Source organism: Antedon bifida, chromosome 2 (genome assembly GCF_963402885.1).
Source record: "Antedon bifida chromosome 2, ecAntBifi1.1, whole genome shotgun sequence".
Classification (NCBI taxonomy): domain Eukaryota; kingdom Metazoa; phylum Echinodermata; class Crinoidea; order Comatulida; family Antedonidae; genus Antedon; species Antedon bifida.
Window position 1 is genome coordinate 28,369,301 of NC_136227.1, and position 13,385 is coordinate 28,382,685.

General features: G+C 32.6%; 1 protein-coding gene across 2 annotated transcripts in view; it reads left to right on the forward strand.

The window, feature by feature from the left end:
- LOC144858922 (calmodulin-binding transcription activator 2-like) overlaps window positions 1-8,457 on the forward strand; it is a 41,161-nt gene extending 32,704 nt beyond the window's left edge. Inside the window, exons 13-23 of one of the 2 annotated variants that reach the window (XM_078715071.1) lie at window positions 78-274; window positions 414-489; window positions 650-1,324; window positions 1,485-1,624; window positions 1,900-2,045; window positions 2,290-2,354; window positions 2,620-2,724; window positions 3,115-3,314; window positions 5,115-5,189; window positions 6,068-6,091; window positions 8,370-8,457. In XM_078715071.1, coding sequence (XP_078571197.1) covers window positions 78-274; window positions 414-489; window positions 650-1,324; window positions 1,485-1,624; window positions 1,900-2,045; window positions 2,290-2,354; window positions 2,620-2,724; window positions 3,115-3,314; window positions 5,115-5,189; window positions 6,068-6,091; window position 8,370 — 1,704 coding nt within the window. In that variant the 3' untranslated portion in view covers window positions 8,371-8,457. The remainder of the gene's footprint in view (window positions 1-77; window positions 275-413; window positions 490-649; window positions 1,325-1,484; window positions 1,625-1,899; window positions 2,046-2,289; window positions 2,355-2,619; window positions 2,725-3,114; window positions 3,315-5,114; window positions 5,190-6,067; window positions 6,092-8,369) is intronic. The other variant, XM_078715072.1, reaches the window with a different exon arrangement.
- Window positions 8,458-13,385: the final 4,928 nt, after the last annotated feature.

The window sequence follows — 13,385 nt, forward strand, 5'->3', positions numbered from 1 at the left end:
ATTCTATTTTGGCAATATCTTAGAATGGGAATTCCATGACTAGACCTGAAAGTTAACATTATATTTTGATTTTGTAGAATGGTGGTTCACAACGAAACACATCAATGAATTTTGAGGATAGAGTGATTACAGTGTGTGAGAAGCTAATGGCATGCACCTCACAGCAGGACAATGTACAACTGAAGCTGTCGCCATTTTGGCGTGGCATGACACTGCTTCATCTTGCAGCAGCACTTGGCTATAGCAGACTGATAGTAACACTTCATAATTGGAGGTAAATCAGGCCAATTAAGGTGTTCAGTTTCAGCTAGTAACTGTGTTACCAAACAGTTATGGTGACCACCTATTATTTATATAATAATAATAATAATAATAATGTTTTTGTAATATTTAATTATTTTTAATTAATGTAGGAAAAGCAAACCGAATGTGATTATGGAATTGGAAGCTGATCCTATAATTGTAGATGACAACTCATGTACATCAATGGTAAGTATAGAAGCCAAGATAGCTTTTACTAAGCTCTTATCATACAGCACTGCGCTCCCAGTAATTATATGCCCACCAGAATGGCAGCCAAACTAATGGCTTGTTTATTTTAGCTGTAATTATATTAATTAATTGTGCATTGAATTCCTTCTTGTTTTAGATGTGGTCTTGTGCTCTTGGACATACACATGCTGCCGTGCTTCTGTACCATTGGAACCAACAGTGTTTAACAGTACCAGACAGTCTAGGTCGTCTACCTCTACAGTTGGCCAGGTCACGAGGTCATGCATCATTGGTGCATAACATTGAGCAACTACAACATCAATGGCAGCAACCAACAACCTCAACCACCAAGATCAGTTGTCCACCAGTGGTGTCGGTCTCTTCACCGGCAGCTTCTGATTCCCAGAATTGCGATAATTCTCCAATGACATTTGAGTCCTCATCACCATCTTCTGGATGTCTTTCTGCAAGGTCTTTCACACCGTTGTCACAAGGTCTAAGTAGCCCTGCATCCGTCCCAAGTTCATTTCTGTCTGGAACAGGATCACCCCTAAGTTCCACCAGTCCAGGAGGTAGTTTAGGTCAGGGCTTTTTAAATGAACAAGAGAGTGCCAATGCGCACTTCTTAGCTGGAATGTGCCCAGAGAATTTCTTAAGCTGTAATGTAGACACCACAAGGGACAATATACAACGTTTCTTTGGCGATGGAAGGGATTCACCAATGCAGATGGGAGAAGCTGATGGACATTCTAATGGTGACCACTCTTGTCTACCAGGAGGTTTTCTACCACCATTTGGATCATCATCTTCAAGTGACCTAGGATTTGAAAAAGTAAGTTTGTTTAGTTTGGGTCGTATTCAAAGTACAATACAGTGTAATCTTGATGGTCTGGTACGACTGCCAGACTAGTGAGTATACAGTACATCAGAGAAGGCTAAACATCTGATCAAAATTGTGATTAATTTTGTATGATTTGTTTTCTTTTTTCAAGGAACAATACTTGTCGATAGCTGAGCAGATCATAGATGCTCTTCCAGACAGGATCAAAGTCAATCTTCCAGAACATTCAACATCAATGCGTAATGATGCTTGTTCACATGGAGTAGGTACACCTATGGATCAGAGCCATGCGTAAGTAAATGCTAAAAGATTATTTAAACAAAATTGAAATAACATTTTCCAGTACAGAGGTGGATCTAGGGTCATGCTTAGGGTGCATTCTCTTGACCTCGTATAATGCTATGGAATTTGTCTGGATTATCTGTCTACGAAATGTAGTAAAAAAAGTGGGATTATTCTTGGATTGCAATAACCATGGATTTACCTTGTCTGAACTAGTAAAATCAGACCCCATGTTATAATTTTAAGAGTGTATAGTACTTTATTTTCAATTCATTTTTTTTTAGTTACGCAAGTATTGGTTCACCAGCAAGCACTGATTCGTGCCTCCTTAGCCAATCAGAGCTGTCGTTTGATGAACCTTCACCACCTTCTGGTTTGAGAGACTTTATTGGTGGAACAGTACAGAGCTTTTCTCTTCTCACTTTATCAGGTAAATATCTATTATTATTACTATATTGTGTTAATTAGTTATGAGTCATAAATACAATTCTGAAGCTCTGTCTACACTATCAAACTTGATGTGACAAAAAAATGCGATGTGCCCATATATGGACATGATGATTTCATATTACTAACATGTTTGGGCACATCACAATTTTGTTGTCAAACTGTAGCCAACGCTTTAAATAGTACTTGTAGAAGTATTACTAATATATATACATTTTTTTTTTTAGACCATGAGCAACTTGAACTGTATAAGGCAGCCTTGGTCATACAAAATGCATTCCGACAGTATCAGGTAACTGATACCCCTTTCACATCCCCTTGCAAAACTCTTGACTTTACACACACAGTTATACACCCGTTCCCCGGTTTGTGTAAACTCCAGAGTTTTGCCAGGCAGTGTTAAAGGGGTATAGATATATACATATGTTATACCAGGACAAAGTGAAATTAGTAATTTCACTCTTCCCTGGTTATACAAATAGTGTGGTATTTTGTTTGTTTTTTTCATTCTAAGTCATATAATGCATGGTTTCTTACTCTGGATTCTTCGTCCTCAGGGTCGACAGCGACAGAAACAACAAGAGCTTGAGGCAGCTGTTATCATTCAAAACTACTTCAGACGATACAAACAAGTGAAGCAGAATTTTGACTACGCAAATTTTGTAAGTTGAAATTTTCTTTGGTAATCATAGATGTTTACCTGATTGCTCAGTTTGAGTCAACAGGACAACCTGCATAAACTACTAACGTTTGAAACTACTCACTGACGTAAGGTAAACTGCTAGATGTGTAGGCCGTCCAATCCACCTTATTTTATTATCTATAATCTATTATCTTAAATCATGTTTCCAACTGAATGGCTCACTGACTAAGGCCTTGATCACTGACCAATATGTAAATTAAGCACTAAATTTCTTTACTTTTTTTTTAATATGCTAAAATATCTTATTTATTTATTGTGAATAAGTTTATATTCTAATTTCTAATTATATTTTTGTTTCTGAATAATTTTTACTGATTAAATTTTGTTTTTAAAATAATATTTTATACAGTATGCCTGCATACAGACTAAAAAAATGACTGATGCAGCTCGTGTCATCCAGAGCCGTTTCCGTGGATACCACAACTACAAACAGTTCAAGAAAAGTCGGGAGGCAGCCATTATCATTCAAAGCCACTACCGTGCCTACCGAGAGCAGGAGAAGTTCCGACGAAGTAGACACGCTGCCATTGTCATCCAACAACGGTTCAGGTAATGAAATTAAAACCCGGATTGTTAATATGGAGCTTTAGGTTTGCAACAAGTTAAACATATGCATATTGTCGTCTGTTTATTTTTTTTTAAATTTATTCATTTGTTAAAATACAACAACAAATAAAAGACAATAATTAAAAAAAATTAAAGGTATCTGTCAAAGAAGCAAATGAGGAAGTCTCTCCCGTCATGAGGTGTTTTCCCGATTAATCGTACGATCAAAACGGTACTGGGTATGGTCAACTAGCGTTCCCAACTAATAATCCATTCATAGAGTACTGAAGAAGAAGTCAATTTGTGGCGACAATAGAATGGATCCGAGACCTGACTATCTTCAACTCAAACTCAAAGTTTTGACAAATTTGTTAGGATAGAAATGCACGTTGTATGATGTGATGAGAAAACTGTTATTTGATCGTTAGTTGTGTACATTAAAGATGTATTGTCCCTTGAAACACAAAAAATGAAAAAAAAAATATTCTAAATTTAAATTGGCCATATCAAAGTAATATTAAAGGTATTCACTTTAAGTCGAAAATTCGAGCCAAAAACAACAAGTTTACGTAATTACCAGGTAAATTAATTTGATTACATTTCGTCTGGAAAATCATCACAAGCGAAAGTAAACAAAGATTTCAAACCATGAGTATGCATTATACATGATGCTAATTAGGATTGTTTACAACTCGTTGCGGTTGAGAAGGTGTTTTCACACAGATCGCGAGGAAGTTTTATGATTATGCGTACAGAGTAGCCAAACAAGCGCGTTGCATTATGAGATATGTTTTGATCGAAAACTTTGACTGGAAGTCAAAGTTATTTTTTGAACAAAAAAATGTATGTATTTTGGTTAAATAATTTTTTTTTTTTACTAATTTTTGGTGAAAGTTAATAACTATTATGATACTTGAAAATGACCCACTTTTTTTCGAAATTTAAAAAAAAAATTTTTTTTTTAATTGGTCAAAGGGACAATACATCTTTAAGTAAAAATATAAATAAATTAAATAAAATTTGTAAGTAAAAAGATATAAGGAAGAAAAGATAAGAGATTATGGAGCGGCTATTTAACTGTAAAGTAGGCCCTAGGTTGTCTCCAAACGAAAACTCCCTAATATAATTCATACACTATACTTTCTAATGGTGTAAACCCAACTTCCTAGCACTAAATATTATTTCTTCAAAAGCTCTTATGTTGTTGTTTTCCCTTTATATGTTCCATCCTGTAAGTGGTGGATTTTTCGCAGATGTGATTGAAATGAAATAAAATAAAAATTATAATTAAAATTCATACACTATACTTTTTAATGGCGCACACCCAACTTTCTAGAACTAAATATTATTTCTTCAAAAGCTGTTATGTTGTTGTTTTCCTTTTGTATGTTCCATTCTGTAAGTGGTGGATTTTCCACAAATGTGATTAAAATGAAAAGTTATGATTTTAAAACATATAGCTTTTACTTTAAAACTCTAATATAAATTAATTTAATATTTAATAATAATAGATGTTTCATATTATACATTATTATTCTTACATTTATGTTTTGTTGTTTTTCTTTTACCATCATAGTCTTTTGTAATATAAATGTATATAGTAGTATGCTAGCTAACCATCATGAAAGAAATATGCTGATTTTATAGTGTTACTGAATAGCATTTGAAAATTGATTTTCTTTTATGTTCTCCTAGCAATAAATATGAAGCAATAATATGAAATATCGATAATAAACAGCTTTTCATATCATCATAATTTCATAATACTAAGTCATTAAATTGTTATTTTTGTATAATTTTCAGACGACTAGCTCAGATGAAGCGTGAACAGTCAGCTGCGAGGAAGATTCAAAGATTTATGAAGCGTTGCCAAAACAGGTAAATAGATCATTAGCACTTATGAAAATAGATTATTGAACATTAACATCTACAGTAGAACCCCTCCTTTGGGACACCCCCATTAAGGTGACACTTTCCTCTGAATCGATTGAGAGGTAATTATTGTATGTTTTAACACTATTAGCCAACTCATGTTTTTGGGTCCCAACGGTGCCCCCTTAATAGGGGTTCTACTCTAAATGAAGTTATCTGTTATTTTGATTATATTTATCATTAAATTCAAAATCAAATACTTTCGGTAACAAATGAATCTTGTGCTATCAATTAACCAGTTTTTCTAATTGAAATTAATAAAAGCTAAATTATGAAAAGATTTTTCTCCAAATCTCCATGCTTTGGTATGCATGGAGGAACTAGGTACAAACAGCCCATTGCTATTTAGGTGTCTTCACAGTAAACCACTGATCCTCTTTTACACAACGACAATGACTTGTAATTAGTCTTAAATTTATCTGAATGATGGATGAAACTAAGTCAGGACAGTTTAAAGCACCTTGGTTGATCCTATCATTAAGCAATTGGGGCTTCTCTCACCCAGTGCCCACCTTGACCAGATGAAAGGCATGAGCCAATACATCTGAGACAAATAATAGGGACTGCCATAAGAGTCGGCAGTGCTGATTTCAAATGCCTAATGGGACTCCAGCTCCATATATACAGCCAGATAGTCTCTTATACAAGCTCTAACCGGGCACAACCTTGCTTAACTTTGGTGATCTGACGAGAACCGATGTTGCAAAATTGTAACGCTGAATGTAAAATATCTATATAATATATGGCTATTTAAGTTATCAATTATTGTGTGATAAATAGAAACAAAGTATTATTTAAATTACTTTTTAATGTTTATACAAAAGAGCACTTTGGGACTTGGAAGACTGGTAAGTTTTAGTATTCCCTATGTGCACTGCAACTATTTGTCTTTGAAGATGTTATATTCAATTGTAATCCAGTTGTGCTTTTATATCTAATTCAGTGGTTCCCAACATTTTGGATTCATGTGACCCAATTGGTTAAAGATTGTTGACCCTTACCCTTATAATTACTGCATGCCATGACCCCAGTCTCACAACTGGTTACTGCTGAGGGCAGAAGATTTTCACTTGTCTTTAATAATTTTATTATGTACTCCTAAATCTGGGTGAATTCCCCAATTGTATTTTGCATTCCATAGATTGGGAACCACTGACTAATTGATGTTTTAAAATTTCAAAGAGTATATAGAGTTATTTTTATTCAAATCTAAGTATGGTACATAAAGAAATAAAACGTGTGAATGTTGACAAACCTCTCCGTCAATCCCAACAAAATATGGTGTTATAATCAAGATCCAGAGTTAATTAAACGACATCATTGAAAAAAAGCATTTGTTCATTTCTGAAAATTTGAAATTACATTGAACTGAAGAAGATGTGTATATTGTCCTATATGTTTTATGCTTTTTTTAGATTCCTATACTATGTAAATTTTGTATCTGTGTGTCATATATCATTGTAAATATCAATAGTGTTAGAATTAGAATATCAGCAACATGATTATAATATAGGTGTCGTGTGCTTCTAGAAATTATTGAATTTTACAACTGAAAAGTATTAAATTAATATTTATTTGAAATAGCATTAAAAACAGTGTTAAAAAGAGTATTATAAAATGAAAGCAACTAAATCTATAAAACTTGGCTTTTGATATATTGTTCCTGTGCCAACTTAAAGCTTTGGCTACACTATCAAACTTTATGTGACGAAAAATGTGATGTACCCATATATGGACATGATGATGTCATATCACTACCATAATTGGAAATATCACTACCATATTTGGGCACATCACACCTTTTTTGTTAAACTAGTTTGATTATATATTATTCACTTTAGTCTACATATCTTCCAATTATCTTTGCATCTTAAAATTAATAATTCTCCTGCTCCTTTATTTACTCAATTGTGGATATATAATACTACTTTAACAATTAATCACAGTTATAAAAGCAAATGTATGACATTTATGCATAAAAAACACCTTGAATTGCGATTTATCTTTTCTTTCAATTGAAAACTATTACTCAATTTTTTGCCACAGAAATTGGCCTATAAAACACTCTTCAATGCAATATGCACTGCTGATTGTAAAAATAAAAATAAAACTTTTTGTTAAGCCCTTGTGATGCTTTTCATTCATTTAAAGTTTTTGCACGCTTTTCCGTTATTCTTGATTTACCTCAATTGTAAACAATAATTGTTTTCATTGTATCTGAAATATTATAATTATTGGATTTTCTAGTTTTCCTTTGTAATTTCATCTTGTATATTATATTTATATTATTAGTACAGAAACATTTCCTGTACATACACATCCATCACAAAATGAGTTAGCAAATGAGAAATTTGATCTTTTTCACACCAATGATTGTAAAAGAGTTTCCTGCATTAAAAGAAAATTGCATCTTTTTAACAAAATTATTAGCACAAATGATAAATTTGTTATTACTTGGGAATGTTACTGTACTTCATTTGATATATTTCTGTTTACTATATTTTGTATGTATATTTTGGAACTTTCCAAATACTGTATAACTTCAGTTAAGAGGTCACCTTTAGAACCAAACAAAGTATTCGCTAATGAGTGTCTCCTGAATAGTGGTTGGCTCTACCTTGTTTTTTGTTTGTTTTATTTTATATTTTATATTTCATACGCATCCAACAGCGAGCAACTTGCCAATTAAAGGATGAATAAACTATTTTATATTATATGTACCTGGGCCTAGGGATTGGAAGGCAAGCATTTTAACCACATAGCTACAGTTCCACTGCTGTATGGTTGTAATTGATTTTGTTGCAAAGCCCAAAATAGGGATAATACAGACTGGATTTAGTACTACTAGCCAGACGAATAATGCCCAGTTTAAAAACTACCTTACTTAAACGTTTCTCCATCGCCCTAAACAGTATTTATTGTATTAAAAATTAGGTCCTTTTTAATGTTATAGTATACAATGGTTAAATTTAATTACAAAGATTTTAGTTTGTTTTTTTAACTTCCTATAATACTGATTTCTCTTTATCCCTGCCATACCTGGTTATTTCCCCCTTGTTTATGTTATAAAGACATGAAAGAAAAATATTTCTGTAGTATTAATTCAGAATTACTTTCTCATCTCAGATCAAAAAGTGTGTGATCAAACAAGTCAAGACTGGACAATTTAATCTGGTTGATTCTTGGTGCAGAACAGTTTCCTCTGGTTGAATCTTGGTAAAACAACTGCACACATTGGACCAACACCACATCAACTTTGATTGGTTGGATATACTTGTCCTTCTTGATGATCAATTGTAGCTGTATTTTTTGTTAGTGGGCAGTACGTTCTTGATGATCAAGTAGCTGTATCCTTTGTCAGTGGGCAGTATGATTTTGATGGTCAAGTAGCTGTATTTTTTGTTAGTGGGCAGTACGTTCTTGATGATCAAGTAGCTGTATCCTTTGTCAGTGGGCAGTGTGATCTTGATGGTCAAGTAGCTGTTGTCAGTGGGCAGTATGTTCTTGATGGTCAAGTAGCTGTTGTCAGTGGACAGTACGTCTGTCTTATTGGTCACCATAACTTTCTGATAAAACTATTATAACTAACTATAATTTGAATGCAATAGAATCATTTTTGATTCTGCTAAACATAGTTCTCCATAACTCTTATGGATTGTAGTGAGAGAATTAATTTAACTTTTATATTTTAATAACTTTTTAAAATTGTATAATTTATATATGTATCTACATCCTATATGTGTGTGATTTTGCATTGATTTCGAGTGGTTTTTAAGTTTATTTAATTTTCTCCTCTTCCAAGTAGATTCAATAATCTCCAGGAATATTCCAGTGAAAACAAATATTCTGTCGTATTTACGATTTCACACCGAATCTCAATTGGTCAAAACATGGTCTACTTTTTAACTAGACTTAATTATTCAGACTGTGTCAACTCTGTCTATACTGGCAGAGTTCAGTAAAACTGTACAACCTGAATCGCAGTATGCTCAATCGCATTTTGCTCAATCGTGTTTTGCTCAATCGCAGTATGCTCAATCGCATTTTGTTCAATCGCAGTTTGCTTAATCGCAGTTTGCTCAATCGCGTTTTGCTCAATCGCAGTTTGCTTAATCGCATTTTGCTCAATCGCATTTGCTCATTCTCAATTTGCTCAATCGCATTGTCGTTCATAAATAGACCACTTAGTCTATGATAACTTTGGTTAATAAACACATTTTTCATTTCACATTTATTTGAGTGAATAAAGTGAATTATAAAGTACTCCAATGCACTACAGTAGAACTCCTATTAAGGGTACACCTCTGAGACCCCTCGTACCTCCAGAATAGGGTTGACAGAAACAAATCAACCAATTGGAATTTTGCCGTAAGAACACACCTTTAAATAACTTCTCTCCCCATCCAAACTTTTTCTGTGTACAGGTACATTCCATTTTATGTTTTCTAAGTCTTTTGTTTTTTGATCAAGCATATGCTATAGGGTTATATTTTTTAATTTTATAATAAAATTTTATAAATATCGAACAAAATCTTTGAAAAGTGGAAGTACAGTGCTGTTTTTAATACTGATTTTCCATTTGACAAAGAGAAATTTGAAAGTTTGAGTTTTTAAAACATTTAAAGCATTTTCATTGTTAGTTGAAGAAGGGAACAGTTTAAGTGTTACTCTTCTGTGGTTTATTCAATTTTTTTTGTACAAATGGCAGCTTTTTGAAGACTTTTTCTCATAATTTTCATGAGTTTTATGAACATTAACAACAAAAAAACTACACAGTAGGTGGTAATTAAATGAAACATCAGCGGTTGTCGCGACATTTTGTAAAATGGAGATTTTTTTTGTACATTATTTGATGACAAAATGAGAGATCAACATTTCGATCCTTCATAGAATCATTTTCAAGATCAAATAAAATAATGATATAAAGGAAAGTGTAAAGGCCAACTCGGACAGCGTTGTACGACAAAGCCCAACGGAACGTCTTGACTCGTCGGTGCTGTCTGAGTTGAATCTCGACAAGATCTTGAGATAGCGTTGGCCATAGGTTTTAGGTCATTGCTGGAACTTCAAACATGTTTAAATTTCTCCTGGCAAGACGACTTGTCGTACATTGTCTGGTATATTAACTAATTAATATTATTTATAAAGTATCATGTTTTATATAATTTGTTTACTACAGTATTTGATATCTGGAAAACATATGTATATAATGTTTAATTGAGTAAAACATAGTTTGAAAGGATCCGGTAGTAGAATGTATATATGGGCTATGAATATAATATTGGTTATTGAAAGTTGTTAAGGCTATAGTTTTTAAGGTGTGCTTTACTAGATAATCTATTGAAAGAAACAAGTCTTTATATAGATGTATAAAAGTACACAGTGGTACTTATTGCTTAATGTATATAATAGCAGAGTTTGTATTTAGTATATTTATAATACTTATTATATAATTTATCTTATAGCTTTTATTGAAAATACTGTGTTGAAAATACTAATTCTAAGTTTTACTGAGTAATTTCTAATTGGTTTCAGTTATAAATACGTATTTCTAGGTCAGAATTCTAAGGTGATTTTTATAACTTTTTCAAAAGTGTTTTTTTTACAGACCTAAGTTTTGCATACAAACTTTTTTTCATAGTTTGGATTGCTGAATTATTATATTACCGGGCAATTTCGAATTTATTCTGTGTCTGTAAATTTTTATATATAAATTATATATATATATATATTTGTTATTGTACTTCTAAATGATACGTTGATAATATTTCATTCATGTGAGTTATTGGCTAAAGGCGTGTTTAGGTTAGAAATTGATTTTCTCTTAATTGTTTCTCCATTCAAATTGTAATGGTATTTGTCGTAACCATGTCACTGACATTGTCACCGTGTCACTGACATTGTAACCATGTCACTGACATCGTAACCATGTCACTGACATCGTAACCATGTCACTGACATCGTAACCATGTCACTGACATTGTCACCGTGTCACTGACATTGTAACCATGTCACTGACATTGTCACCGTGTCACTGACATTGTAACCATGTCACTGACATCGTAACCATGTCACTGGAATCGTAACCATGTCACTGACATCAGAACCGTGTCACTGACATCGTAACCATGTCACTGACATTGTATCCATGTCACTGACATCGTAACCATGTCATTGGCATTTTTCTTCCTTATACAGCTTTTGGTCAGCTACTGTATATTAGGAAAATCTGTAGTTTCTAAGATATAATTGCTCTAATTGTGAATTACATCATTTTGTCATCATTATTGTATATGTTTTAAATGGGACAGATTCAAGCTTGTAGTTTCTTATAGGATACTTGTGGATAATTTGTTCAAAACCACATTTGTATAGGTGCTGTTCTAGAAGATCCACATGCCGATTAAGGTCATAAATGAAGACCCAATTGCATGGGCAGACCATTGTCTTTGGATGGACAATTCGGTTGGTTTAACTAGATGTTTGTGGAAAATTAGATGAGTAGATAAACAGTATTGATGTAGATCATTGAAGTAGTTTGTGCATGGAGGGTTTTTCCTTCATGGCTTGTGAAACTGCCATTGTATTCCATGTGCTCTTAGATAAAGTGCCAGTTTTAATAACATTTTCTAACCAATGTCTAAAGAATATTGATGTTTGGGGACAATGTATTGAACTATTTCTCATCTGTTCGCATTGTCCTAACTCCAGAATAGAAAAATAGTATCAACCATTTTGACCAATCACATACAACAGTTTAATGTCAATCTTAATACCAATATTAGGAATAGATCCTATTCACACCAGTTATAAACTTGGAAACACATGCATTGCTGTATTGTCTATATTGGTGTTATTAGTTTTTCCAGTTTGTTCCAGCTTATATTCAGAGATTGGTACATAAAGTAATGCATGGATACATAAACTATATATCTATGGTTCACGTGGGTGTCATGCCGGGAGTCTTTTTTATCCTTAAATTTTTTTCTAATTGTATTCATTATTACCTTCTCCTAAAAGTTTATGTTAGTTGTATCTTTGATAGGTACAGATTAGATAAATTTATACACAAGAAATTAGATAAACTGCTCAATTTGGAACATAATCATATAGAGCATAGGGTTTTCTAACAAATTAATTATTAATGTATATGCTCTGGTGTAATCCCACCCACTATATCACGAAATTGGGCCGACTTTGGGGTGGGACTATACCGGGGAAAACTCTGGTTCAGGAAAAAAATTATTGGTAAGCATTCTTGTAAAAACTCATCTGAACTGGCTAGAGAAAGCCTATACATCCAGACCAAAAGTCAATACTGGGACTATACCCGAGGATATGCCTGTTTGTGAAATCAGATATAAAGTAGGGGGTGGGATTAAACCCGAAGTGGGATTACACCCGAGGATATATGGTAAACTAGTAAAAATACATATATGTGTCTTTGATATGGTGCAAACTGATTATATAAATTGATGTGTCTCTGAGAGATGCGAGAGATGTGTGTGCCTTTTTTACATTTTTTGGATTAATATCATAGAAGAACATTGCCCATACTTTTGAAAAAGGATGTATATTTTTGAACATTTTGTTCAACTTGATTGTGGATATAAGTACTAACTCTTAATAGAAAAAGATGTTTTATATTGAACAGTTTTGTTGTTGAAGTGTTATGTATAGTTGATTATAGCTTAATACTAATATTTTTGAAAATTAAAAATTAGATTAAAAACTGTTAATGGATATAAATGCCAATTTTTAATCTTTCAAGTATACTGTACTATTGTTGTATAGTAATTTCTTTTTATGGATTACATTTGTAAACAAATATTGAATTGTATAAAAGTTCATATATATCTATATAAATATATTATTAGTTAGATTAAGTATTTTATATGTTCTTATTATTAAGAGCGACTATGTAAACTCGGAATTCTTGATTGGACAAATCCATAAGATCGTAACTGTCCAATTTTTTGCCATCAATGGACAGTCTAAACAAGTTGCTAATATCTAACATTTGAAAAATACAAACTCTTTGCACCTTGTATTTTCTTCAGTAGAATATAAACATTTATGTTGTATGAAAATAAGGGATCATATAAAAATTATTCTACTGCAGTTACTGCAGTAACTACATTT